Source organism: Drosophila ficusphila, unplaced genomic scaffold (assembly GCF_018152265.1).
Source record: "Drosophila ficusphila isolate 14025-0441.05 unplaced genomic scaffold, ASM1815226v1 contig_197, whole genome shotgun sequence".
Lineage (NCBI taxonomy): Eukaryota > Metazoa > Arthropoda > Insecta > Diptera > Drosophilidae > Drosophila > Drosophila ficusphila.
The window spans coordinates 2,591,278-2,619,039 of record NW_025064091.1 but is presented as its reverse complement, the minus strand read 5'-3'; the positions used below and the strand labels follow the sequence as shown (position 1 = coordinate 2,619,039).

General features: G+C 40.8%; 7 protein-coding genes across 10 annotated transcripts; 2 read left to right on the top strand and 5 right to left on the bottom strand.

The window, feature by feature from the left end:
• Positions 1 to 266: 266 nt before the first annotated feature.
• LOC108102135 (RNA-binding protein cabeza) lies at positions 267 to 4,788 on the bottom strand. Of its 2 annotated transcripts, XM_017206805.1 has the most exons (7): positions 4,637 to 4,788; positions 4,444 to 4,575; positions 4,281 to 4,362; positions 2,497 to 2,531; positions 1,536 to 1,693; positions 1,008 to 1,471; positions 267 to 842 (listed from the first exon to the last, which is right to left on the bottom strand). In XM_017206805.1, the coding sequence occupies exons 1-7, from the start codon at positions 4,641 to 4,643 to the stop codon at positions 536 to 538; spliced, it is 1,185 nt and encodes a 394-aa protein (XP_017062294.1). In that variant the 5' UTR covers positions 4,644 to 4,788; the 3' UTR covers positions 267 to 535. The 2 variants fall into 2 exon arrangements, with proteins under 2 accessions (XP_017062294.1, XP_017062295.1); XM_017206806.1 differs by lacking the exons at positions 267 to 842; positions 1,008 to 1,471; positions 2,497 to 2,531 and having other exon boundaries at positions 1,567 to 1,693; positions 4,637 to 4,786.
• Positions 4,789 to 5,071: 283 nt separating this feature from the next.
• On the top strand, positions 5,072 to 7,736 carry LOC108102136 (vesicle transport protein GOT1B). Its single transcript, XM_017206807.2, has 5 exons — positions 5,072 to 5,201; positions 5,265 to 5,356; positions 5,421 to 5,599; positions 6,336 to 6,417; positions 7,623 to 7,736. Exons 1-5 carry the CDS (start codon positions 5,183 to 5,185, stop codon positions 7,665 to 7,667), a joined length of 417 nt encoding a protein of 138 aa, XP_017062296.1. The 5' UTR covers positions 5,072 to 5,182; the 3' UTR covers positions 7,668 to 7,736.
• Positions 6,556 to 7,250, bottom strand: LOC108102137 (cytochrome b-c1 complex subunit 7). Its single transcript, XM_017206808.1, has 3 exons — positions 7,116 to 7,250; positions 6,954 to 7,001; positions 6,556 to 6,890 (listed from the first exon to the last, which is right to left on the bottom strand). Exons 1-3 carry the CDS (start codon positions 7,153 to 7,155, stop codon positions 6,643 to 6,645), a joined length of 336 nt encoding a protein of 111 aa, XP_017062297.1. The 5' UTR covers positions 7,156 to 7,250; the 3' UTR covers positions 6,556 to 6,642.
• A 204-nt stretch (positions 7,737 to 7,940) lies between the features above and the next one.
• On the bottom strand, positions 7,941 to 15,733 carry LOC108102133 (ethanolamine kinase). 2 transcript variants are annotated; one of them, XM_017206802.2, is made up of 5 exons: positions 15,561 to 15,733; positions 12,607 to 13,006; positions 9,352 to 9,896; positions 8,838 to 9,287; positions 7,941 to 8,543 (listed from the first exon to the last, which is right to left on the bottom strand). In XM_017206802.2, exons 2-5 carry the CDS (start codon positions 13,003 to 13,005, stop codon positions 8,462 to 8,464), a joined length of 1,476 nt encoding a protein of 491 aa, XP_017062291.1. In that variant the 5' UTR covers position 13,006; positions 15,561 to 15,733; the 3' UTR covers positions 7,941 to 8,461. The 2 variants fall into 2 exon arrangements, with proteins under 2 accessions (XP_017062291.1, XP_017062292.1); XM_017206803.2 differs by having other exon boundaries at positions 15,497 to 15,573.
• Positions 15,734 to 17,316: 1,583 nt separating this feature from the next.
• LOC108102180 (proteasome subunit alpha type-7-1) lies at positions 17,317 to 18,593 on the bottom strand. Its single transcript, XM_017206885.1, has 3 exons — positions 18,371 to 18,593; positions 18,067 to 18,296; positions 17,317 to 18,005 (listed from the first exon to the last, which is right to left on the bottom strand). The coding sequence occupies exons 1-3, from the start codon at positions 18,470 to 18,472 to the stop codon at positions 17,588 to 17,590; spliced, it is 750 nt and encodes a 249-aa protein (XP_017062374.1). The 5' UTR covers positions 18,473 to 18,593; the 3' UTR covers positions 17,317 to 17,587.
• A 407-nt stretch (positions 18,594 to 19,000) lies between these two features.
• LOC108102156 (katanin p80 WD40 repeat-containing subunit B1) lies at positions 19,001 to 27,624 on the top strand. 2 transcript variants are annotated; one of them, XM_017206849.1, is made up of 10 exons: positions 19,001 to 19,364; positions 20,509 to 20,636; positions 20,701 to 20,918; positions 24,696 to 25,037; positions 25,096 to 25,231; positions 25,299 to 26,369; positions 26,436 to 26,560; positions 26,622 to 26,711; positions 26,774 to 26,848; positions 26,906 to 27,624. In XM_017206849.1, the coding sequence occupies exons 1-10, from the start codon at positions 19,331 to 19,333 to the stop codon at positions 27,138 to 27,140; spliced, it is 2,454 nt and encodes an 817-aa protein (XP_017062338.1). In that variant the 5' UTR covers positions 19,001 to 19,330; the 3' UTR covers positions 27,141 to 27,624. The 2 variants fall into 2 exon arrangements, with proteins under 2 accessions (XP_017062338.1, XP_017062337.1); XM_017206848.1 differs by having other exon boundaries at positions 26,433 to 26,560.
• Positions 21,445 to 24,421, bottom strand: LOC108102158 (peroxisomal multifunctional enzyme type 2). The gene is made up of 3 exons (XM_017206850.2): positions 24,285 to 24,421; positions 23,160 to 23,946; positions 21,445 to 22,714 (listed from the first exon to the last, which is right to left on the bottom strand). Exons 2-3 carry the CDS (start codon positions 23,866 to 23,868, stop codon positions 21,627 to 21,629), a joined length of 1,797 nt encoding a protein of 598 aa, XP_017062339.1. The 5' UTR covers positions 23,869 to 23,946; positions 24,285 to 24,421; the 3' UTR covers positions 21,445 to 21,626.
• Positions 27,625 to 27,762: the final 138 nt, after the last annotated feature.

Here is a 27,762-nt window from a genome sequence, read left to right as displayed (position 1 = left end):
GAGACGCTTGTTATCGTAATAAACAATTGATGAATCATCCACGCTTTTTACGCGTGACTGGCTTCCTACATGTGTTATCCCAATTTAAAATTCCTTATTTTTGTTGAAGATAAGCGAGGCAAAATTGTTGACTTATTACAGACTGCTGTTCAAACATCTTTTAACAATAGGTATCCGATTTTCTTTTACCCTAATTCCCCACAGTGAAAAACATATTTTTTAATTTATGATATATATATATATATATATATGAACTGTATATATATATATATATATATATATTTTATTTGTATGTACCATGTTACATTACATTCGTTAAATTAGATTATATAATATATAAGAGTTCAGTCAAAACGAGCGATAACCGTGTCTGTGTTGGCCTAAAATCCGGTTGAAATAAAAGTGTGCTGTTATTTATGTTTAGCTCTCGACTGGTTAATTTAAAAGTACATTTAAAAGAGTACTTGCTACAATTAATACGTAAATGTGAAAAAATTAGGTGCTTTCGGGGGAGGGAGGGGGTTGCATGCGTTTTTTAGTACGGTCGAGAACGCATGCCGCCATCATTTCGCATCGGCCCTCCCTCGCGGCGATTTCCGCCGCCACCCCCTCGGCCACCGCGTCCACCGCCGCCTCCTCCGCCGTTGTCATTGAAGCGCGAGTAGCCGCCACCGCCGCCTCCCTGCGAGTTGCCTCCACGATCCCGGTTCTGGTAGCCACCGCCGCCGGATCCGCGATCGTTTCCGCGGTCATAGCCTCCGCCGCCACCACCGCCGCCGTAGCCACCGCCACCTCCGCCGCCGCCGCTCGATCCCTCATCGTCGCCCTTGGGAGTCTTGCAGCTGTAAGGAAATGCGAAAAAGTGGTCGATTAAATTCGGAACTATTAAAGTTTGTCCACAGCGTAGTTTGAAAAAAAAGCTATATAGAAGAACATAGTACATTTTCTTCTTTTTGTAATTGTGAAAAAGAAAAGCATAAACTAATGCCTTAGTGGTTCCCACTTACCGATTGCATTCGTTGCGCCAGGCAAAGTTAGTGTTGTTGCAGCTGTTGCACTTCCAGTCGCCGTCACGTGGCTGCACGTTGCCACCACCTCCGGCACCTCCGCCGCCGCCTCCACCGCCACCTCCGCGATCGAAACGGCCACCACCACCTCCATTGCCGCCGCCACCGCCTCCGCGATCAAAGCGTCCTCCGCCACCGCCGCCGCCGCCACCACCACCGCCGCCTCCTCCGCCACGACGACCACCGAATCCTCCGCGACCGCCGCCGCCCTTGTTCCAGTTATTTTGGCGCTGAGCCAGCGACACCTTGATCGCATTTCCGTTAAAATCGCGTCCATCGAACCACTCGATGGCCGACTGTGCGGCATTTGTGTCGTCGTAGGTGACAGTGGCCTCTCCCTTCGATGCACCGGTCTCCTTGTTCTTGTACAGCCAAATCTTTGGCTTCATGGTACGCTTGTCCTTCTACAAAGTTTAATAAATTTGAAATTTAATTCTAAACATGATTTTCCTTGCAGAGTCAACTTACCTTGATAATTCCAATAGCTCCAAAGTGAGTCTCAATATCCTGCTCTGTGGTGGATGGATCCATGCCGGAGACGAAGATGGTGTCCTCTTGGGTGATCATGTCGCCGCCACCGGAGCCACCGCCGCCTCCTCCACCGCCGCCCGAGTATCCTCCGGGTCCTACAAAAGCGAATTCGATATTAGAACGAGCTGGCAAAACAGGTAATTAGCTTAGAAAGCAACTACTATTTTAATATAACTTTTGTTGTTCTTTTTATTTTCAAAATTTATTCCCCGTCATTTTTCAACCACCAAAAACACAACGAAGTTGAAGGCCGAAGTTAGGAACACGCCCGATATTTAATATCGAATGCTATTTCTCAGATGTTTTGTGACATTTAACCAGAATACTCGTATTGGAAACCAGAATTTCGAGGTGTATTTTTAAAACCTTTAAGTGGGTGTGAGCTCGGTGAGAGACATGGGGACACTTTAAGTGGGTTTCGGCCTCTCAATGCCAGACACTGGTACATCAAACACAAACTGGTGACCCCTAATTGACGGGACTAAGCCCAATCGATGCACCTTAAACCCTTAATTAGTGATAGATAACCTTTGACATACACTCAACATTTTTTTTTTTTTTAAAACTTTAAAATTAGGTAACCCTCCAGACCAAATCGGTCGTTAACCATTGTTGATCAAGTACAGAGATCAATCAGTTTGAAGTACACTAAATACACTCTAAAAAATGTGGGCATTTTCGATGGAATTATAATGGGTAACCCCCACAAAGAATGCCGGCACGAATTTTAATTTTTGTTTTTCGGTTTGGAACTAGCAGAACAAGACTGTTTCTGCTCTGATCGGTTTTGGTTTTTTTATGGTTTGTTTTCATTTCGTTTTTAGGTTCAAGATCAATATGTAGAAAAATATTGGTATACATTACTCGATATGATTGCAATTATTTGCATTATTTTTACCTTTGTTGTAGCTGTCCTTGCTGGCGCCTCCATTTCTAAAAGAGGATATTGAATAACTTATTTAATGCTTTGATTTTGGTTTTAATGCAGTATGGTGACGTAGGATCCCTTGAATACATATTGCTTGTTCGATATCTTGTTATGGTATCTAATACCGATTTCTTGGTAATAATACCCGGCGCAGTTCGGTCAGTGACGACAGTAAAAAAAAAAACAGAACAGCGGATATCCACATCGTTATTTTCCACCTTTATATCCAGAATCAAGTGCTGCAATCAATCACTGATCAAACTGCTAAAGAGGACATCGTAATTTATGCATACATACATATTGACTCTTAAACATTTACTCTAAACCTTTGTACTTTACTATAGTAAAAGAAGTTTTCCTTTTTAAGAACCCAAAATGCAGGGAAATGAGAGGGACGGCAAATATTCTCCCTTTGTCTTTCAGTAGGTTCAAATACACTACCATCATTATTAAACACAATATGCAAACCGTTTTATACAGTACATAATTAAATACTAAAACAATAAGTTTAAAACCATTAATATAATCTTACAACTTGTCAAAACGTGGGTTAGAATCATTTTTAAAAGTCAGTAAGTGTTAATTATTAATCTAAACGGAAGTGTAACGTCAATTTTATATTGGATAACAAGCAAAACTAAAAAAAATATATACGATTATCAAGAATATAAAAAAGCTATCTTATACTTAATTTGTTAGAGAAAAAACGATTTAAGATCGAATTTGTTACCTCCTCTTAATAATTTATTCAGAATCTGTAAGAATCGAAATATAATTATTCGTGAATACGTAAATGACTTTTAATATAATTAATCACAACCACACCCAATCTATATTAAAATTATAATCGTACTGATTTTAATGTTATTCCTTGTTTCTTTCGAGCGATTTTAAAACAATTTTTTTTTTAAGATCATTTTATGATTGCTGAGTTATGTTGGGGATTTCTTGGATTTATATGATCGAATTATGAAAATAATATCATATCGTCTGATTTATTGATCTATTATTTTTTATGGCTCGCTTGTGTTATGTTGGTTTTTGTTTTTATTCATTTATCTTGACCCACACTTTTGTTAGTTAGCTTTTTCCAGAAATGTTTACAATTATCTTTTTTTGTGTGTCATTTTGAAAATGTTCACGCAGGGGTGGATAATATGGTATTAGCGAAACGATAACATTTAAAGACTGTATACATTTTATCAGATGAATTTTTTATACCGATTTTAGGGGCTGTCGAACCACTCGTTTATAATTTCTTCCATTATTTGCATCCCCAAGGCGATTTATAAACCATTTAATACATTTGCATCATATCAAAAACCATTTCAATATACCAGTTTCTAAGTTGTAGTCAGCGTTTAACAAAAAAATTAATTATTTTTAGAAGTTTACATACAAACATGATATACAGTCATACCGTGTAAATAATAAATAACCAAATTGGGGCCACTGCTTTTAGAACAGCTGGTATTTTTGTTTTGTGCTTTATCCACCAGACGTTTTAAAATTTTGCTCGAATATTGCAAAAGCAATTTTATATTTCCATTTATCCTTTCATTAGATCACATTTTGCGTTTATCAGAAATTGAATCGTCTTTTCGTTGATTAGGCTGATTTGATTCTTAATGTTCTTTGTTGTTGTTGTTTTATTGTTAATTTGTACCGTACACTTTGCTAATAACTCTTAAAGCATCTGTGAAACTCTACCCATGATCTGTACCGATATTATTAAGTAAAAGGGAATAACATACCCATAGGAATTGCCTCCTCTGTCGTTCCAGGAACCGCCACCACCACCGCTTCCACCAGAACCACGATGACCGGAATCATAACCTATAACATAAATGTGTCGATATGTGAGCGCTGCATTCTTGGGAGGCTGGGTCTTTGGGTTTATTTTTCATGGATTCTTACCACCGCCTTGTTTGCCGTAATTCGGAGGTGGCTCGTTGTAGTTGCCAGTTTTATTTGGCAAGTGTTGGTAGTTCGGCGGCGGGACAGCGAAATTATTATATCCCTGTCCGGCACCACCACCATAACCGCCACCTAAAGTGCACATATTTCAGTGTTTTCTCACGCTTCTCACAGATTTTATATTTCTACTTACGATCCATGACAAATAAAAGCTGGTAACGGTTTCTTTTCGGTCGATAGATTTGCAGGAGTTTATACTCGCTGCACACAAAACGTTTTTAACAGTTCAATAAAGCGTCAGCGCGATGCAAATTTTATTGTAAAATGGCGTGTGAAAATAAATTAGGGATGTGCCAAGTGGGGCTGGGACTATCGGCGAGTCTATCGAAAATGTATGTACTTGGTAAAATATTTATATCGCGGAACGATTGGAAATAGAACAGTAAGTACCCGACAACCCTTTACAACTGTGAAGGAAATAAAAACGTTTGCTAATTGCAGAGAAATAAATCAAAGCTACAAATATTATTGTATCTCGGTAGAAAAATATTTTGTATTTTGCGGATTACCCGATCGCTTTTCAACACTGAAACGGTTGCAGCCCTGCAATTTTGTTTACATCGTTAGCACTAAACTTTAAATGAAAGTGGGAATCAGCTGTTCGTGCTTTGAAATTGAATTGGTGTTTACGTGGATTTTTTTTTGCTCGCTCTTAAACTAAAAAAGAAACAAACACAAAATGATAACAGATCTGCAAAGTAAGTACCTAACGATATTCCGGTTTGCAAACTAAACAGACGCTCACTTAAATCCTCCCGCAGAAATTGGCATCGGCTTGGCTGGTTTTGGCATTTCGTTTTTGTTTCTTGGCATGCTGCTGCTGTTCGATAAAGGCTTGCTCGCCATAGGCAATGTAAGTCAGCAATATATCCCCACCTGGGAACAGTATAATTATAGCAATTGCTTGTTCTCCGCAGATTCTATTCATATCGGGCCTGGGCTGTGTCACCGGTGTGGAGCGCACTTTCCGCTTTTTCTTCCAAAGACACAAAGTTAAAGGCACGACGGCCTTCTTGGGAGGAATCGTTATCGTTCTGCTAGGATTCCCCATCATTGGCATGATTATTGAATCCTATGGATTCTTTGCCCTGTTCAGGTAAGCAGCTTTTGGGCCAATTGCTATTCCGAATACTTTAGTGCGCCATTGTATAAGGTATATCAACCGGATTTACCGGGCGCGTAGTCCACAGTTCTTCGGTCTTGACCTCCAGAGTTTATAAAAATCAAATACAAATAGTCAAAAACTGAAAATTTCATTTTAAGGTGTAGCAAAAGCTATAAATACTACAAAAATCTAGTTTAAAAAATCAATTTTCCTAATGGTACAACCATATCCATCATAGTTATTATTTGATTATTTAAAGAGACTCTGCATTTTTTAGACTTTTGGTCTGAACCCTCAAATGCAACATTTGAATATAATTTTAAGATCCTAATGGAATTGATTCCAATTGAAAAACAAGAAGTGCTTTTTTAATGTAATAAAAATATTATCTTAAATTGGCCTTTAAAGTAAAATTATTTTCTTAGTCGTCTGCTATGATTGGTTAAAAAAAATATGGATCAAAATAATGATCTCAATCAGTATATCTCGCTCTTTTTGGTATTATTTCTGTATAAAAGCCTTTCCTTTCTAATAATATCTGCATAATATCATATCTGCAACCTGTATAAGCTTAAGAAATTTAAATTTCCCCTAAAATAAGTAAAAGTTCCACTCTTTTAAGCCTCCCTTTATCTCATTATCTAATTTTTCAGAAGGTAGCTCCCAAAAATCTATCTTTTAAGTAATATTTGAACCATTTTAATATTTTTTTTCTGTATCTTTTCAGCGGCTTCTTCCCCGTGGCCATTAATTTCCTGGGACGAGTGCCAGTTTTAGGATCGCTGTTAAATTTACCCTTTATGCAAAAGGTAAGGTAGCATGGAGCCTCTTATGTATTCTATAAGTTTGCCCTTCGTTACTCATCATCATCACCATAACTACAAAGCGCGCGATAGCCCATTGAATAAACTGAAGGCGTCCATTCCCAAAAGCGACCACGTAGAAACTCAATTTCATAGCCAAACATTGGTATTTATCTAAGCTATGTATTTCAACATTTACAAGTCCAGAGAAGAGGTGTGGGCATCAAGATTTTAGTGGATCTTCTCCCAGTCCTCACGCTCCTCGCGCTCCTTGACGACCTCCTTGAGATAGGGCTCCAAGTACTTGACATCATCCTCGTACTTGGTCCACTGCTCCTTGGGCAGGATTGTCTTGGTCATCGACAGGTGGAGGGCCCGCATGATACGGTAGTTGCGCTCATCGTACAATTTTCGGGGCAGTCGGCGCACGGCCTCTTTCACATCCTCGTTCTCGTACAGACAATCGTCACGATGCAGTCCTGTAAAGTCCAATTTGTCAATAATGAGCAACTAATAATAAGTTATCTTCTTGTTTATCCTACCATATTGGTTGAATCCGGAGAGATTGTAGGCCCACCTGCCCAGATTGGCTGCCAGGAGAAAAATTCGCATTACATATTTACGTAATCAAGAACTGGCGTTTAGAATTATTGCTATGCGCACGTTCAACGCATGTCGGCTCATTTTATCAGTACAATACTTACAGAGAACTGCTGGGCCCTTCCTGGCAATGTAGCTCGACATGATTTACGAGAAAATAGTAGTCAGAAAAGAGCGATACTCCAGCCTTTTTATTTTAGGTATGAAAGTTGGTTTCTGCTAGGGATGTCAAACAGGCGAGTGACTTATCGCAGATATCGATATACATTCACATATGTTATGTTGCAGTAATCGATTACATACAATATTTTGGCCACACTAGTGCTTAAATAGCTACAAATCGATAAACAACCCGCCATATTTGGTTTTTTTTTAGATATGTTCCTTTAAAAATGTCCTCTTATATAAAAAGATTAAAATATATAAATACATGTTGATTCATACCTCTATTAAAATTACTTATACATGTATTCTTGCTAACGAATTAATTTTTAAAAAGATCCAGTATTATTTCACTGCCATAATTCAACGACATTCTTACGTTTTACCTTTTGGCAACATAAAATTATTTAAATGACTTATCTGTAACTTTTCTCTTCTGTATTTATTAGATTGTTCAAAAACTTGGAGGAGACGGAAACCGAACTACGGTGTAACTTTACCATAATTGTTCGAAGACTTTTGTATAAAGTAAATAAAATAAATTGAAATTCTTGTAAACCCCATTCAGTTCCATGTATAAATCTGCCTTCATAAACAAATACTTGTAGTTATCGAACCAAATAAAGTTTTTTTTTTGGGAATTTTATTTAAAGTACTATAACATACGGAAATCCTTGATTCTCATTAAAAGATTATTATACATATCTTTTTTTTTTGCGATAACCCCCCGCTATCAGTAAAGCCTTGAATAAAATGATTGATAAATGTTTATTTTTAAAGTACATACCTTCATTTTATTTATGACTACAAAATATCAATTTATACAAATTAAAGAACATATACAAATTCTTTATATATATACAGTGCTTTCTCTTAAGAGCGAACACTCGATTATGTGAACTTTTAGTAAGAGTGAACCATTTAATTATGACATTTTAAAAGTTGTTTAAATTAGGAAAAAAGAATTTTGTTGCTGCAAACGTGTTCTTTAAAAAAAAAGGTTTTTTTTTGTTATGTTTGTGATTCGTTATAGTGAACAAATTCGAATTCAGTGCACACCCTGTGTTTTTATTGTTCACTGTATCGAGTGAGCACTGTACATACACTAAGGCTGGTACGAACACGACACTAATTTAAGTTTGTTTTCGGTTTTGTTTCTGATTTCTGAACACACGTTATATATACATATGTATAACATTGGGACCCGTTCCAGCCTTAGTTTACATATATATCACCGGGCACATAATTTAGTTACTCCCAATAATGCGGTCAGTTTCCGGGAGAGAAATCACTTATTGTTCTTTGCTGCAGTCAATGACAAAAACTCCACCTTTCGAGCCAAGTATTCATTGTAACGAAGAAATGCATATCTGTATGGGACGGGAAAGAATGGGAAGTTTAGCATAACTATTTATTGGTAATCGTAACATTAAGAACTTGTTCTCTTAAGGAATCCTATGATCGATTTAACAAGTTTGTTAGTCCTTGAACATATCACCAAACCTTTGGTAAAAATGTCTACAAATTCTTTGACACCGAGTAAGGTTTAACCTCTCTAGGTGGTGTAGGTGGTGTTAGCAGCTCATGAAATATTAATTCAGAGGAGCTCTAATTCAAGCGACCTGGATTCCTTTTGAAAGCTAGTCCTCAGCAATTATACTTACTCGACATAGTCGAAATCGATAGTGGAATGCTCAGCTTGCAACAGGGACCACACCGTCCAAAAGATATGCGATGCCAGCGCAAACTGGTTGACCTGGACGTAGAGCAGCTCGACCTCTTCATTCTGAATGTGGCTGCGCTGCAGGTACTCCTCGAGGTAGACCCTCAGCCACTGGAGCTGGAACTCGCGCTTCGGATAGCGGGAGTAGTCGACCTCGTCGACGCCGCACATCTCCGCAAAGTGATTGCCAATGTCGAACGCCTGAAAGTTGTAGTCGGCATACTCGTAGTCGATAAAGTTGACTGTTTTCAGGCTCTGCGTATAGACGACATTGCCCAGCAGTAGGTCGTTGTGGGAGAAGACAATCGGACTGTCCAGAGCCTCAAGGTATTTATACAGCGTGTTGAACTCCTCGCGCAGGCGGCCAATAGGTAGAAACGTATCTTTCACTCTGCCAACGAAACGAATTGGGTTAATCAAGTTAAAAAGAGCAGTAGGAGGTAGTGTTTGCATACCTTTTGTGTTTTTCAGCATCACTAAAACGTTCAGGTACTAAATCAAGAAAGCTCTGCGTCTTCTTCCAAATCATCGGCAATGGCTTGGCCGTTGCGCTCTCCCCGTGCTTCCTCACCTTGCGGTGCATTTCGGCCATGCGACGGGCGACCAAGGGCCAGATCTCTGGACAGAGGACGCTGTCCGTGTTCAGGGTGGTTCCAGGTACGTATTCGTAGACGAGGCCGTTCTTGAATGTGGCATACAGCGACGGCGCTAGCCCGTACGTATGCAGCAGCAGGAAGTTTTGCGTCTCCGCCTTTCGGTCTATCAGTAGGTCCGTTTTGTTGCCGTATATCCTCACCAGCACTACGTTATCGGAGTACTGTACAGGTGGCTCGTCCGTGAACTCATCCTTTTCGATGATGACCGGATCCTCGGACTGAACCGGCGACAGGCCCTGCGTCTTGATGGGTAAATACGATCCGTTGTTCTCATCTCCTCTCAGTTTGGAGTTCTCCTTGTGGAAACATCCGACCAGCTTGTTTGTGATTCCATCGGTGAAACTCTGCAATTTACAAGAAGAGCGAGAGACGAGGGTGTTATCCATTAATTCGTGACCGTGGCAAGTGGGCGATGTGAATGGGTTAGGACTAATGCTAGTCAGCTGCGGCTACGTGATTTATGTGCTTTAATTATGTACGTGAGATTGTTGCAGCTAGTAGTACCTAGTAGCTACTACCTAGTACCGATTTGCCACAGAGTGGTGGTTAATTAGTAGTCTTCAATGGAACTATTTCAAGAACTCGGTTTTTAAGCCGCGGCTCAAGGGCTACAGTAAAAGGCTTATGGCACCTTCCTTATCGACTCCACATGCTTCTTTCTGTGTGTATATACAAGTGCGGCAAGCACATGGCACATGGTGTTAGCCCACATACGAAAGTACTTGTGTAATTGCGGGTGATAAACTTTCTGACATTAGCATTTGCATGGTAAGCGTCTCGGAAAGACCCCCTTTTTATTGATACGTATAGAGAGAGCGTTTCACTCTGGAAGCACAGACACAGATAAGATAAAGGAATAACAAAAAGTTATATTCAACTATGTATATTTAATGCAACGCTGATCGAAATGAGGAAACAACTCAAGAAGGAATAGTGCCTTCTGAGGAAAAAGTCATAAATTCTCCTCTAATCACTTTAATCTAACAACTCTATTGGGATCACTTGACTTGAAAGCACCTTATGAAAGTGTAATAAATAAATATCAACAGCTCTGAGCTATATTCCTAAATTTGTTTATGACCAATTTAGATTGTACGATTAGACTTTATCTTTACGGTATTTGGTTAAAGTGTTAATATTTATGATGTTGATGTTGTGATGAGACAAAATAGGAAAACAAGAACTGTGGCCTACTTCTTCGAACAGTTACTACAAAAAATATTAAACAAGTTTACTTTTCGACCAATCATTCTAGTATAGTTTTCAATTCTTTAACATATATGTATATTGGTTGGTTTGCTTGTGACGCCATTGACATTTTGCTGAATCAACTCAGTCTTTCCCTATCCAAACAATTTTTATTTTATGACCGGCTTTGGTCCAAGGCATTATTTCTTTATGATGCGGAAAACGCCTAGCTGGCGTCAAAAAAAATAAACAAAAACTCTATACCAAAAGTTTGGATTTCCCTGAAGGAAGCTTTTGCTTGAACACCCCAGCTTAACTCGCTAAGTTAATTAATTAAAACAAGCAAACACATTTACGAGTTGAAGATTGAAAGATTAGGACCTCATATGTGAACTGCCTCGTTAAAATTCTTTGCTCAAAAAGATGAACCACATTTTATTGGGCCCCCCAACGATTTGCCAACACTCAGAGTTTAGCAATTCTGTTACTGGCTGATAAGTAATTTACGTACAAGCTGTGTACACCAATTAGACGTCATGCATATACATTGGTGTATATAGATAGTGGGGTCAAGGCGTACGAGTGGGTTCTCCGATAAGGAAAGAACGCCCCACTTCGTAAGAATAAAAAGCGATTAAAACAGCCTCAGGCGCTCTTTAAAATTTTCCTCTAACTCAACATTGGACTCCCATTATCAAATAGGGACACAAAAATCTAGAGGCCAACAGTCCTATCAGTTTTTTTTTTTTGATTCGTCGGTTCAAAAACACTCGAGTCAATGCACCTGCTTTGTTTTTTTCGTATTTTTTTGCCGCCTTTCAACACGAGATCGTGTGATTTCATTAGAACCCCCCACTAATTGGCACGAAGGCCCATTTTCTTGGCTACCCGGTACGTGTTATTTTTTTTTGGGGCCAATCACCAGACCCCCATTATCAAATCGGAAGATTTTTAAAATTTTCCCTAGCTCAAAATTGGACCCCCATCATTAAATGGGGATAGAACAAATCTAGAAGCAAGTCGCATCAGTTTTTTAATTTGTCGGTTGATAAACAATCGATTCAGTGCACCTGCTTAATTTTAATTATTTTTGCCGCCCTTCAATAGAATATCGTGTGATTTTACTAGAACCCACTACTAATTGGCACGAAGGCCCATTTTCTTGGCTATTCGCCCCGTGTTATTTTTTAAGGGGCGAAACAATTATTATTTCCACCGAAGTGGAGTCGAGGGCTAGATTAGCAAACTGGTTTCTACTGCGTATCGGGTTTGGTCTCGGCACTTAGAATCGGAAACTCAGGCGGTCCTAACACACCAACACCAGCGTAAATAATGTTAATTTTGAATAACAATCCCATGGGTCTCCCCATTGATATAACAAAGTCTATTTACAAATTATCAAGGCAGCAGCAGCAGCAGCAGCAGCAGCAGCAGTAGCAGCGACGAGTAGAGTACGTTGTATAAATATATTATATAATTACTATTGGAAGGTTGGTTGTGCAATAACCCTGTTCAAACTGTGTTAGCAACTACTTCAACTATACGAGTAATTCTCCCCAATGTTCCGCACACCAGTTAGTGATCGTAATAAATGATAAGGAAACATACATCATCATTATCATCTTCATCATCATCGTTTTGGGCCGGTTAACGATCTTCGATCTGCGAATTACCCTGATCTGATGGAGTAGAGAATACATGACATTGACATTGATGGTTTTTGAATTGAATTTTGCATGTTTTTTTTTTTTTTTTTTTTGATTTTTGTTTTAGAAGGTTTGTGATTTTTTTTTGGGGGTGAGTGAGTGGTTTTGGTTTGTTTGGGTTTTTTTGTTTTTTTTTTTTGGTGGATGAGGTTTACTTTACCTTAAACTCGACGTGGCTGAGGTCCCAGGTCGGTCGAATAACCTTCAACAGTTCCTTGGCCCCTTGAAGCACGTCGGCCTCCTCAACAAATATGGGAACAAAGGGAACAATCGCCTCTTTTCTGGATTTGTCCTCCTGTTTAGCTCGAATATCACGCGTGTTCTGTTCGTTTTCGTTTTCGTGTTCGGTTTTAGTTTCGCTTTCGTTTCGATACGAATTGGAATTTGTATTTGAATTCAATTGGTTCTGGACCTGGTTCTGGTTCGATTGCGATTGCGATTGCGATTGCTGATTGACCGTCTGACGAACTAAGGATAAAGAATCTTTCATCACTTTGGGGTTGCCGCCACTTGTTGAAATCTGTCCTGTGTAACTGTTGCTCTTGGTTTCTGTGCCCATTCTATTGTATTATATATATGTGAAATACGAAAGTGTCAGGTCGGGTCATACACATAAAACAACAATAACAAACAGCAAGTATAATGAGTAGGTAGCGTTTAAGACTAATTTGAATGCGAGAACAACCGAAAACCCCACAAAAAACCCAGCAAGGTCCACCCAACCACCAGGCATACAAGAACAACTGAAAGCCCCACCAATAGCAGCATCCAGTTGGTAGTATTTATACGACGCCCATGTCCTCTCACTCATGCGCACCGAAACCCAAAGGTTTTGGACTGAGAAGACCGCGCCCAGAAGTCAGGAGATCTAGCATGTGCTAGTGGCCCAAAGGCGATGGCACAATAAACTTCAAGCTCTTACATTCCCGCTTCAAAACTACGTCACTAATTTTATAGAAATAGTAGAGCTCCACAACAACTTAGTAAATATTTTGTCATGCAACGACCATGTCACTTAAATGCGATTTTTAACAGTTGAAAAAAAAAACCCTCCTCTTAATAATTATATGGTTATTGTCTATCGTAACACAATAATTACTTTTTGGCAGAGTGCTAATAAATTTTAAAACAACATTTTTTTTGTTACGATCACAATTTGAAGCTACAAATGGTAAGATAAATTTTGCCTAGCATTCTATAATTATTTTGATTTCCTTTAGAAATGAATTTTATATTTATTTTTACTCAAATTTACCAATTACCTATATAAAATATTCCGAAGTCATTATCAAAAATATTGTGCATTGTGAATCCTACAAATTATAATACAATTGATGGTAATTTATAATAATGCATGTTCATATTTATTCACAAATTCCCATGCAAGTGTTATCGCAAACCAATTTCCCTAGCGAATCAAACAATGACACCTTCCCAATTATAATTCTTATTATCTTTTTTTCGTGTTAAGGTTTTTTTATTCATTATCATTGAAAATGACTAACGCAGCTGTTTTTGGGCAAATGCTTTAAAAAACGAAATATTTAGTTTTCTTTACTCTCAGTTTCACAACGATACAAATAATATGAGATAAAATTTACCAAAAACAATAAGTACAATAAAATAAAATTTTTAACTATATAAATATATAAATCTATAAATAAATAACAATTAGGGCTGAATGGATTCTAAAAATTTAACCCAGTTGCAAAAAGATAATAACTACTATCGGCTGGTGGTTCTTTAATTTTACCCTCAGCTGTAAATGTGTTCGAATTCCGCATAGCGGAAAGTACACGTAAACGTGTGTACTCGAAATACACGAAGGTGCGTAAGGCGGTGACTGTAAATCGGGAAAGGTAACTAAAGAGGTGAACAGACGACATGTGGGATAAGACAAAGGAGGTCGAAATAAGTCAATAAGATCGTCGAATGGTTAAGCCCACGTCTGCAACAGACATAAGCGTATCTAGATAGGGAACCTCATACGGAACACTTAAATGAAATGATTTTAAAATATAACCAATCCCGGCGATGGAACCTTCCTTCTACTAAAAAAAACTTTTTGAAATTGGGTTATAACTTTTAAAGAGACTAGTTAAAGGAATTTGTGTTGGAACTAGGTGCATTTTTGCAGGAGGAGATGACCCTGAATCTGATAAACTCTTTAAAATACTTTTTAAACGAAATTTAATGAACATCAAGATTTCGGGTTAATATGTGCACTTCGGGGGGTGGAACTGACCCCCCGAGCACCCCCAAATCCGCAGGGGAATGCACCAACACTCACGCGCAAATAAATAGGGCGTTAAATGCTAATCTTGTGAATATACTGAGGCCATGTACTCCACGGAAATCATGTGTTGAGCAATGCAAACGTAAATACATATGTGCGGTCGAAACTCGATGGAAAATAAAAAACCGGGGGACAGGTGGGCGGTTCGTTATTTGCACGCGACATTCGCTTGTTTTTAATATATTAACATGTTTTCTTTTCCCTTTTTTTCGCATTTCGCACTTCTTTTTTAGCCAGGCTAAAAATCTGTTTAAAGTTTACACATACAGAGGCAAAATGTGTGCGTGCAATATATGGCTGCAAATGTGTGCATGCTTGAGGTCCCTTTGCACGAGTTGAGATATAATTTCGCTATTTTGATAGGACCTTTTTGGATGAGCAGCAGATAAGGTTTTTGATAATTTAATTATGTTAATATTTGAAATAAAAGGTGGAAATATATATGAAGGCCCATATCTCAACCCATTCTCTTTAATCTTCTTTTTAAACTAAATCAACCCAAAAACTCACTTCGTGCAAAGCGGCCTTTTTCTTAGCGCGTTCTGGGTTAAGAACCCCCCCTGAAATCACGACCCCTCCCACAATCCTTTTCGTTTCCCCTTTTTTTGAGGACCCGGTGCAAAGCTGTATGAATTCAGATTTCGTTGTCGATTCTCGGTTCGGTTATGAGTTCTTTTTAATTCAATTCGAATCTAGTTCGCATGCAATTTTCAAAAAAACGACAAACAAGGTAAAATAATAATAAAATGAGTACCAATATGTCAAGCGTCAACGAATGCACACTGAGGTGAGTTTTTTAGTTTTTCTACACACGTTACCTTCGGGTATTGATTGTTTTTTTAAAAGAAAACACAAAAAAAAAGCCGCGAAATCGCACAACCAAAGATTATTGATTTTGGCCCCCGCTGGATTTGGCGCACACAACACACAATTTGACTTATCGAGCAGCGGGCGATGCGAGCGATTCGTTCGGTTCGGTTTTGGGGATACAGTGGGGATAGAACTCGAGTGTCGTAAATATATATACGTATCGATAGTTCGATACCACCATTTTTTGGCAAAATTAACACACATCGATATTTTTTTAATATGTTATTTTTAAGCTGGTCACTCCTAAAGCCTAAACGTTGGCCTAAGCGGAAAGTTGAATTCCGCAGAACCGATATTTTTAAAGCTTATTTAAGGTAATACGTACCAGATACTCAGTGCTGTGACTTTTAAAAGCACATCATATGAAGTTCTGTCTCATGCAGCCATGTTATGCACTCGAAGTGCGTCTTGTCATTTAGCTCAAGACGAAAATTCATTTTTACGTCAAGATTCAACTGTACAAAAACTATAACAGAACAAAGGTATAGTATTTATGACTGCCGTAGTTTTTATTTTTAAAGTTTTGAATTTTAAAATTGATGTCTGTAAATGTTTTCCACAACTGCCGACACTAGCGAATACACAATCCAAGCTTAGTCGATACACCTAGCTAATGTACTCTCCAAAAATATTTACCTTCATAATCTAGCGAAGACATAATCCGACTTAACCGATTTTTACAGCAAGCAAGAGATTTTGCGAAAAATTTAGGGGGACCCCCACAAAATTTTCGAAAAAAATTATTTCCCAAAATTTGTATAAGCTGCTATGCAACTTTTTTACAGGCCTAGAAATATCAAAGAAAATACCTTCCCCGTTTATGCGGTTTTTTTTTTAGAAAACACTATATTCAAAAAATTATCCTTGTCTAATGAAAAACAACAATGTTCTCATCTTATTTCCGTTAATTATATAAAGATTTGTTCATATTTCCTATGGCAGCTTTATGATATACATAGTTGCTCTATTTTTATGATATTTTTTGTAAGTTGCAAATTTAACACCAGAAAAATGTTAGATAACATTAAGTTAACATTAATTTAAGATTAATTTTAATTTTTAATATTAATGTAATGGAAATCTAATGTAAATTACTTTAACAAACCGCCACGTCACCGGTAACGATAATCAAATAAATTTAACGTTTTCTTGCATCTACGATTCCCAAATGGTTCTGGTTGAATCATAGTGGGATACCAGTGGTTTTTAGTGAATTCCTCAATTCTCCGGGATGACCGGCAGTTTCTTTGAGAAGCTGTTTCCCGTTTTTGGAAGTGTGTGTGTGTTTGTGAAGTGGTTTCTTCTACTGGACTCCACTCCAGGATGCAGTGCATCGTCCCGACTTGGTATGGATTTTTGAAAAAAATAAATTTAATTATGGTTTTAACTCATTTCAGTTGCAGGTGCTTCTGATCCCTTCCCGCTTTTAGTGGCCTATAGGATGCACTGCGTTCAAACGCAATAAGGTGAGTACCATTTTTTAAAATTTACTGATGACGTGGTCGTGTAAAAACAATTAAAATATTCGATATAGCTTGTGCGGCTTTGCATTTTTATACCCTTGTGGGGGTACTATAATTTTAGTCAGAAGTTTGCAACGCAGTTGAGAAGACACCTCAGACCTCAGTTTGTTCGTTTGGATCAATTCTGATTTAAGGGCCAGGTTAAATTTAAGATCAAAGTTCAAAAATCAAATAACAGAAATTCCGGTTAATGTATGATGACGCATGTATTTTATACAAATCAAATTTCTTCATACCGTTTTACAAAGTTTCGAAGAAAAGAAATGGTTCATTAAAAAAAAGTGTGCATTCGGTCCACCGAAGCTATGATTTGAAGCGTTTTCCAACCCAAATGAAGTTGCCATAAATAACATACAAAGTTGGTGGTGATACGAAGCTGCTGTATACCACAGAATAGATTTGAAAAACGATTCAAAGCGAAGGCCTTCCATCGAAGTGTTCCGGGCTAGGTGTTACTTTTTCTGTTTCTTCTTCTCTAGCTCCTCCTCCTTTTCCTTTTCGATTATCTTAACGTACTCGGCAATGACTTTGCTGTCCAGCATTTTCAGTGGCTTGCCGTTCTCCATGATGGCCACCTCAAGATTGTTTTGACCCGACTGGGCGACTTCGAGGAGGGCGCGAATGGCCAGCTTGACGGCTCCGCGTTCGGTTTCCACCTCCTCCTCGCGATAGGCCTTCTCAAAGAACTCGCGCACCACCTTTGCCGAGCGCCCGGTGGCGTTAGCCTTGTACTCATAGAAAATTCCGGACGGTTCGGTCTGGAAAAGATGCGCAGAGCCATCGGCATCGAAGCCGCCAATAAGACAGGATATCCCGAAGGGACGGCGGCCATTGCTTTGCGTGTACTTCTGTTTCAGTTGGGCAATGTATCTGAAAAAGAAATTGCATCCTTAGAGCGCTGTAAAGGAAAAACTATACCACCAGTTCCCACCTGGTTATGTATTCTAGGGTCACTGGATCCTCAACATTCAGGCGGTGGCTCTGGCATTCCACCTGGGCGCGATTTATTAGGATGCGCGCATCGGCAGTTAAGCCGGCAAAGGCCATCACAACGTGGTGGTCAAGCATGCAAATTTTGCGAACCGTGCGGTCCTCTTGCAATTTGGCCACCGATTTCTTCTCCACACCAAGGACCACACAGTTGGCCCCACGAACACCGACCTAAATCGACGATCAAGTTTGTTTCAATTGTAAAATACTGCTTGCGAAAAAACACGAACAACCGGGGCACTTACCGCCGTCGAACCCTTGCGAACCGCTTCCTGGGCATATTCGACTTGCAGGAGGTGACCGTCCGGGGAGAAAATGGTTACAGCTCGATCGTAGCGCGAGGACATCTTTTTGCTTTATTCAGCGACAGAGGTAGAGTCAAAATATTCGATCTTTAGCTTTTTCCCTTGTCGTCTTTGGCAGGCGATGATGATGCTTTTTTGAGGAAATGCCGCAGTGTGACCGCAGGACGGGCGCCTAGAAAAATATCAAACAAATCTTAAAGCGGTTCGATACATCGGTTGGACGTCGAACACTATCGTTTAAAATAAAATAATGTTTTGTGTTAATAAATAATAATTAAAATAATAATAAAGAAATACAATTCAACTCTGTCGTTCAAAATGTGGCACGAGTAATAAAAAATAAGGTTCAGTTGATCATTGTATTATATTTTTATGACTGCCAAAAATAACTACATAAATAAAATTCTTAATGGATTTTTTCATTTTTTGTTTCCGAATAAGATGTTTAGAAGTGTCTTCTTTGGATCAGCTGATTAATTAATGCTTTATTGTGACTTGTTTTTCTTATTGACTGCAACGGTTCTGGCAGCTGCGCCTATCGATACTAACTGCAGCGGTGGTTATCGATAGTTGCCGTAGCCCTTGTCGTCGCTGTAATTACAATGTGCATTTGTTTTTGTCCACAAGAATTGTCAGATTTCACAGTGTAAACTATAGGCTTTTGTACAATGCGATCGCGGTGATATTGTCTTATAAAGGTGTTGTGCCCAATGTGATTTTGTTTAAGTGCGTTTCGTGTTTGTTCGGAAGTTAAGACCGATTTTGCCTATAAGACCAGACAGCTGATCACAGACTTCGGTTCACACCTGCTACAAAAAGATAATATTTATTTAAAAAACTGGCATTTATAGTGAAATAATCAGTTGCCAGCATATTTATATAACTACAATTTGATTGATTATGGCGGTGCCCAGAAAACTGATATCGAAGATCTGTAAGTAAAGCGAATGTTCGAAAGTACCGTTGTATATTCCCACTAACACACGCACTCATAATAAGCCTCCGCTTTTGTTGTTGTATGCGGCGTAAGTGCCCAGCGGGAAAGTGAGAAGTAGGTTTTTAGAAGTAGGTTTTCGGTTTTAAGTCTACTGGAAATCCTGCTGCTTTTAGCAGGCGTAGGGGTAGGAGTTGAAAATTTCGGTCCGCTAAATAAGGGTGGGTTTCTGAAACCTGTGGATTTTTACATAGAAACCTCCTTTACCCCTTCCTTTTGTGTGTCACCCCCGTGTATTTTGAAAGGAGAGACGGCAAAAATGTAAGGGGTGAAGGAGGTTTTTGCCCTTCCGCTTGTATGAAGAAATCTCTGGAAAATAGCATATCTTCCACATCGTTTTTCCCGCTGGGTGAGTGTGTTGCGTTCTAGTGTTTGTGTACACAAAACTATAGTGGATTACAAACTAATAAAGTTGCATATGCATCCTTTGCACATTTATAAATGTTGCATACTGTTTCCTTAAACAAAAAAGTAATAGGAGAGCCAATGGCAAAGTAGTTTTCAATAAAAAGGTGCAGCTGCAGTCGAAATAAGTAATATAACACCTAGTTTTACCTTGCAATATCGGCAACAAGTTTACTTAGCAGTCATCAAACATTGTTTACCCCGATTTGGTTTCCCTATCACGTTTCTAGGTATCTGTAACGGTTCCAGTCAATTCAAATTGCAGGAGCTCTTGTTTATTATTCAAAAAACCGTGGGCGTAAGCTTCATTGTGAACACAATAAAGGTCACGAGTTTAAAACAATGCTTTCAATCAGAAAAAAGTTCAGAGTGAAATATAACAATTATATGTAGCTCTTTCAGAGTTTTATTGTGGAAGTGATAAATGTTAGGGGTTTTATTTTAAAGAATGTTGGCTTACAGAGTTTGCCATATATTTATAGAAAATCAAATAAAGACAAAGCAGTTTTAGTAAGTTTGGATTATCTCAATCAAGAATCCATATAAGAAATAAGATAATTATTTCTGAGAATTGTTAAGTAAACTGTTTTTTTTTTCCCGTATGGGAAATTGAAATGATTGTTTTTATTTTTAATAAAATTATATAAATAATTGTTTTTTTTTTTGTTTAATTTCACAGACGATATTAAGGCACACGACAGCAGAGTAACGAGCCTTGATTTGGGCGAAACAGGCCGAGTGCTGGTCACCGGTGGCGAGGATCGCAATGTGAACCTTTGGGCAATTGGACAGAATGAGTGTTTTATGGTGCGTTTCGAATCCCGATGCTTACCTGCCTTACCTCGAATATTTACCGTTTTTTTTATTTCAGTCTCTGACGGGTCACAATCGCTCCATCGATTGCGTCCGTTTTGCGTATAAGGATAACTTTGTGTACTCCGCCGACGATATCGGGATTATACGGAGATGGGATCTAAACTCACAGAAAATCTATTCAACTCTAAACGGACACATGAAGAGTGTTCGCACTCTGGACTTCAATCCGTCCGGAGAATATGTGGTGTCCGGAAGTAACGACACGACCGTCAGGTGAGCCAAGACTCGATATATTTTTTTTTTTTTTTTGTATATTAGGTTACTTCCTGTCCGTTAGGTGGAAGATTTATTTGGCCTCCCCGTGTTGAACGGGTTAACGCCACCGCCAAAAGACTCGATATAAATAATCCGACTCATCCATGAGTCGCAACTTTGCTTGTCAGTCTTTAATACGTATGTATTTGCCTCGTTTGAAAAGAGATGGCTATAGAGCCTCTGTCCCTGTCTCTCTTTATTTTACTGGTGTTGAATTTTCGGAGGAAATGTTTATTTTAAGCGGCTTAATAACCCAAATACATACTTTCATCAACGAAAAGCCTTATCGTGCCAAACATTCAGGAATATATGTTATTAAATAACAACAAAATTACAAGAATTGGGTCGCACATTGTTATGGCAGTTGGCAGTAAAATTGTTACTTTATTATACCAGCCTTCAAAATGTTGACCTAAAATTTCGATTGCTAGCTAATTGTCCCCTGTCAAAATTCTAATCTAGGATTAAACAAACGCAGCTTCAATTTAATTATATTGTCCTTTATTGGGAATATTACAAAGCTTTACAAAAAAAATACTTCTACCACCATGGGCGCTTAAACATTTGCACATGCCTTGGCATATTTGTATATGTACATAGTCAAACGGATACAAAATCTTAAGGCAATGAAGATCCATCGCAGAGTCAATGTGTTTGGGTCACAGCTTACAGCTTGGCCGAGGTACTCTTCAGATCGACGTAGGCTCCGGAAATGACCTCCTTGCCGGTTTCGGTAACCACGGTGCGGAAATGGATGCGTGAGCCCTGCTTCCACATGTCCACGCGCAAAGTCTGGCCGGGAATCACGGGTCCGGAGAAGCGCACCTTAACCGCCTTGAAAAGAGCGGGATTGTTGTCCGCATACTGAGCCAAAACGGCGCGCACGGAAAAGCCCAAGGTGCAGAGGCCATGCAGGATGGGTGTCTTGAAGCCGGCCAGCAGGGCCATCTGGGGATCGATGTGCAGGGGATTGCGATCGCCGGAGAGGCGGTAGAGTGCCGCCTGGTCCTCGCTCGTCGCGTACTGAATGGATGCGTCCGGCTGGCGATTGGGTGTGGGCTGCACCGGAACAACTCCTTCGATCGGTTGCTTCTTGCCGCCGAATTTGCCAGCGCCCACAACGAACGTGCTCATCTGGCTGCGCACCAAAAGACGACCGCTCTCGTCGAACGATTCCAAATTGGTAACCACAACGGCGCCGGAACCCTTGTCCATCACATCGAAGACCTTGCCGCTGGTCACCAGAGTGCCGCTGGATGGCAGATCGTCGACGATCTCGAGATACTGCTCGCCGTGCAGAATGTTGGTGAAGTCCACCTGGCTGTTGGGCAGAGCCTTGCTGACCAGCTTGTCGGTGGACATGGCCAAGACGAGACCAGGCAGAACGAAGAACGAGGGAATGGGAGCGAAATCGGCATCGTTTTCGTACAGGAAGCGCATGTCCTTGGGGTTCTTGGTCGATGCCCCAATGCCCAAGGCGTAGGTGATCAGCTCCTTGCTGTTGAACTCGAAGGTGTCCTCGACGGCATCGCCACCGCCCTCCTTCAGTTTCTCCAGGACTTCCAAAAGAGTGCCGGAGGCCTCAGCAATTGCGTTCAGGTGCTTGGCCTTGGACATGTCCGTCACATTGGACCACACATCCTTGACGTACTCAATGGTCACCGGGTCGTCCAACGAGGGACGCAGCACAGCTCCCTTGCCGCGCACAGTGTGCACCTTGGTGGCCCATCCGGCGGCGCTCTCGATATAGCTTCCTGTGAATTAGAAAAACAGAAGAATCAATCAACTGCGATTCCATAAACATGTTTATTCCTGATAAGCATTTAATTTTAAACACTATCAGCTCGAAAGTTTCCCTACCTAATCGCATTCTCCATTATATGCAGGCAGATTAGCTTAAGAACCATTCGGCTCGAATCTTATGGTTGCCCTAGAAGAGTTCAGTCCAAAGTTTTCGCCTTCATTTGTTTTTAAAGTGGGCTTAATCGTATTATTTATAAATATTTACTTTTGTAATTCAAGTAGGACTTTTGTTTACGAATATTTATTTACAAAGAAATGACGTGGTTTTGTTTTTCATTGAGCCTAAGTGGTAATGTAAACAACTTGCAGCAATGCAAAAATTGAAGCCCTTTGGTGCATTAAGAAGATTGTTGAGATCATAAATCTAGCATAGAGATCGATATGGAGTTCACTTACCATTATCCTCGCAGGACTCGTGGCACAAGTAGGCCACCACGGGAGCAATCAGCTTGGGCTTCAGCTCGTTGAAGAGAATGTCGGGCAGGATGCCCTCGGTCATCCGACTGGCAGCCGTGGGCACAATCACGTTGCAGAAGATGTTGTTGCGGGCACCCTCGATGGCCACCGTGTTGGCCAAACCGACGAGACCCATCTTGGCGGCCGAGTAGTTGGCCTGGCCAAAGTTGCCATAGATGCCCGAGTTCGAGGAGGTCATAATGATGCGACCGAAGTTCTGTTTCTTCATGTGCGGAAAGGCGGCCTGGGTGCACTTGAAGCTGCCCTTCAGATGGACATCGTTGACCAGATTCCAGTCCTGTTCGCTGGTCTTGATCAGACTGCGATCGCGCAGGATACCGGCATTGTTCACCAGGATGTCCACGCGGCCAAAGGCCTTGATTGCGGTCTCAATGACCTTTGCCCCATCGATCACAGAGTTGTAATCGGCGACTGCCTCGCCGCCGGCCTTTCGGATCTCCTCCACCACAACGTCGGCAGCCCGCTGGGAGGCTCCCTCGCCGGAATGCGTGCCGCCCAGATCATTGACCACCACCTTGGCCCCGCGTTCGGCCAGCAGGAGGGCGTACTCGCGACCCAAACCGGCACCAGCTCCCGTCACCACCGCCACACGGCCATCGTAGCGCAGTTTTCCATCGGTTGAGGACATGATCTAGGCTCTGGTAATATTGCACACAGCTGGTTTTCTAGTTTCAGATTGCACAAATCCGGTCTCCGCTCGGCAACGCTGCAAAATACGAATGAAGTACGGGGGAAAACAGGTTGAGCGCTGGTGTGCCGCCTTCGATCGCTGTAATCTTAAGTAACCCAGCGATAATGCTATCGCTTTGAGAGTGTGTGTGTGTAAAAGTAGCGGCTATGCGGGTTTAAAAGAACATTTCTCCCGGGTGATACAAGGTGGTCCAAGTCCAACGGTTCATGGTTCAAAGAACCAAGGGGGATAGAACCACAAAAACACAAGATACATTTGTTTTGCTAAATAAAAGAAAGTCGCCTGGACACAAACACACACGCACACATGTTCAAAACAAATACCCCGTTGCCTTTTTACACCAACCCACTTACAGTTCTCGCAGATTAAACGTTGCTATAGGTCCGAATGCAGAGATTAGGCCTATATCGCAGGTACAAAGTGCATTACCATTCGCTGGCAAGATAAGTTTACAATCGTCAATCAGTTTACTCACTAAAATATACTCGCTTACAAGTTTCGAGAAATCTCTTAAATACCAAAGAGCTATGCGCAGCGCAGACGCAAACCTTGTCTTGGAACTTAGCCGCAAACAGCAGTGGCGTAAACCCGTATTAGTTCACAACCGTTTTTGGTTGATTTCTGTTGATTTTAAAAATGAGTTTGAAATTAGAAATTAATTTAAGTGGAATAACAGCTTACAAATAATTGTAGCAAGTAGAAATTTATTCCTTCAATTCAATGCGAAAACCAAACTAATTTGCTTTCCATTCTCTTCTTTTTAGACTTTGGGACGTGCAGAACGAAAACAACTGCATTAAGGTATGCCGCGGTCACATGTCCCACGTGAACTCCGTAAAGTTCTCTCCGGACGGACTCTGGATCGCCTCTGCTGGCTTGGAGGGCTCCATCCTCATCTGGGACATACGAAAGAGCAAACAGATCATGGAGTTTATTGCGGATCCGCCGGTGACCGCCATCACATGCGTTCAATTCCATCCGTTTGAGTTCCTTTTGGCAGCAGGTCGGATCGATGGCACCGTGTCCATTTACGATCTGGAGCACCAGCAGCTCGTTTCGCAGACTACTCACTTTTATGGTCAGGCCATAAAGTGCATTACCTTCAGGTAAGCTTTAATTAACTTTAAAATGCATACAAATATGAAATATTAATTTGTATTTCAGTGAAAATGGGGAGTGTCTCTTTGTTGGCAGTGCTTCGGGTATTTCGGTAATTGGTTGGGAGCCAGATCGTGAGCTGGACCACATAAAAAGCACCTGGTCCTCGTTGGCCGACATGAAAGTGGTCAACAATAAGCTGGTAAGCTGGTAAAAATAGTGCTTTCACTTCAAACTCGCACTAAATTTCATCTGCATCTTCTTTGCAGATCTGTGGCTGCCATGAAATTGACACCGTTTCGATCAACACCATTAGTTTGGATCGTGTGAAGCCTTTTTACCAGCCGCCAAACTCTCTACCCAACTTCAAGCACAACTCGACGAACCGAAAGAGTTTCTCGCGCGGCAACCAGAAGTTCAGGCTGTCGCTGGGTGGCTCCAAACCCGCCCAAGTGCAGGAGGAGCATGAGGAGAACAAGAGCGGCCTGTCGTCGCCCAACTACAGTCTCGAGGTTGTGAACGAGGCGGTGCTGGAGTCGGCGGATTCGTCGCCGATGTCCTCGTTTCTCCTGTCAACGATGGCGGGTTCGTCGTCGGATCTCACCTCGCATCACGTCGTTTACGGCGGTGCAATGGATTCCTCCTCGCTGAGGCAGCCCGGAAAGTTCTCCAGGGTGAGCGACAATATGGCCAGCTATGGCAGTAGCTATGCCATCGACACCCGCCTGATGTCGTTGAACAACGAACCCAGTTCACTGCACAAACCGGACATCTACAATATTTATTCGCTGGGGAAGGACGAGGAGGCGGATGTGCAGCAGCAGTTGGAGTTCAATCTGAATGACAGCAATCCGCCAATACTGAATAACTATGATAACTACGAAATGGCCGAGGACTTTCCGGTCAATCAGAACCTTAACTACATTACCAATAACTATAAGCCAGTTCCACCCGCCGCCTCCACAATCAACGCCTCGTCCAAGTCGATAAAGAAGCCCACAACGACTAGCCTGCACAAGCGGTCCACGAGCACCATGAGCAGCACCAAGCAGACGTCCACGGGCATCTTCGGTGGCAGCAAGCTCAGCCAGGTGTCCTCGGTCAGCTCCATGGAGCTGCACAAGCTGGACGACAATATGGTTCTGAAGAAGTCCTCCTCCTCGAACGTTGTCAACAAGAACAAGCGACCCATGGGCTCGGCCCAGAGTCAGTTCAGCAAGGAGAACAGTCAGCAGAAGAATATCAACGTGGAGATCATTACAAAGCCACCGATGCGATCCCGCACCACCCTGGACATGCGCACCTCGCACCAGGCAAAAGCTCAGGAAAAGCAAATAAACGTAGGTACTCCAAGGTGTTTATTTGATCATCGTTAGTAATGTTATTTAAATACACAACCGCAGCAGCCACTGAACAATCGCATCATGATGGATGACCACGACTTCGATGTGCTCTCCAGATCGCATGAGGCTGTGCTGCAGGAGCTCAGCAACCGTCAGTCTAGCCTGGACTTGCTAAGAAACGCCACACGGTGAGCAGTTTTTATTTAAAGAGTTGCTGTTGCAATATATTCAAAATTTTACATTTTACAGATCGCATGATGTCCTTGGCGCTTTGAGGCAAGCTAAGAGTTGCGGGAAATCCATTTTTATAGACTTACTCGGAGCCATACTGGAAAAACCGTAAGATAATTGTTATTTATTTCAAAAAGCATGTAATTATAGTATATAATATCCAATTACAGGTCCTCGTGGAACTTAGACTTCTGCATGTTTGTGCTACCAGAGATTTATGAACTCTTGCAAAGCCAGCACAAGTTGTAAGTAAAGACAAACAAGAAATGTGCTGATTAATTAATGCCAATCTTTACTTTTAGCCACTTTACGAGAGCCTGCGATACATTGCGAATTATTCTGTCAAACTTCTTGCCAACCATTCAGGAGAACCTCGACTCCTGGGCTGCCAATGGACTGGGCGTTGATGTGACCCGCGAGGATCGCCAGAGGAAGTGTGCAGAGTGCCAGCGCTGGCTGCTCCAGATCAAGAACCTGCCGGAGAGCAGCCACTTTGGGTCGACGCTGTCACAGCTGCAGAATATCATTATCTTCTAAGGGCTACGCATATCCAGCTGTAAACTCTACCCGGCGTTCAGATACACACAGCTCTTGAACGGTACAAAGATCGTCAACAAAAACAAGAAAGAAAACCACCAGCTTCCCAAACCCTGATCGAAACCCAGTGTCGTGGGGAGTGGCCTCATTTGTCGCTCTAAGCTGCCAAACTAAGGAATTTTAAACAATCGTTTCAGGAACAGCTGCCCGGAGGCGAGCTCCTCCGGAATCTGTTTGTCCAGCATTAACAACCTTAGGGCCGTTTTCTCATCAGCATGACTTGATAAATTCAGCATGGAAACTTGGATATTTCTATTAAATTTCCTTGTGCTCTGGCTGTTTTCAACTAACAATGAATTTGTGAAAACGAGCCTTAGTCATTTAATGATTCATACTATTAATTTGTTTTGGAAACTAATTTATATAATTATTATTTACATATACCTAAGACTTAAAAGTTTGAAAATATATAAGAGATCACCAACCCGTTTTGATAAAGTCATTTTGATAGTTTGAATAAAACGTAAGTCATTTTTAAACAACATTGTGAATATTGTTGTTAAACTGATATAATTAGAATGCTAAAAGCAGGCGGATGTCTATGTTTGTTGAGTTGTAACTA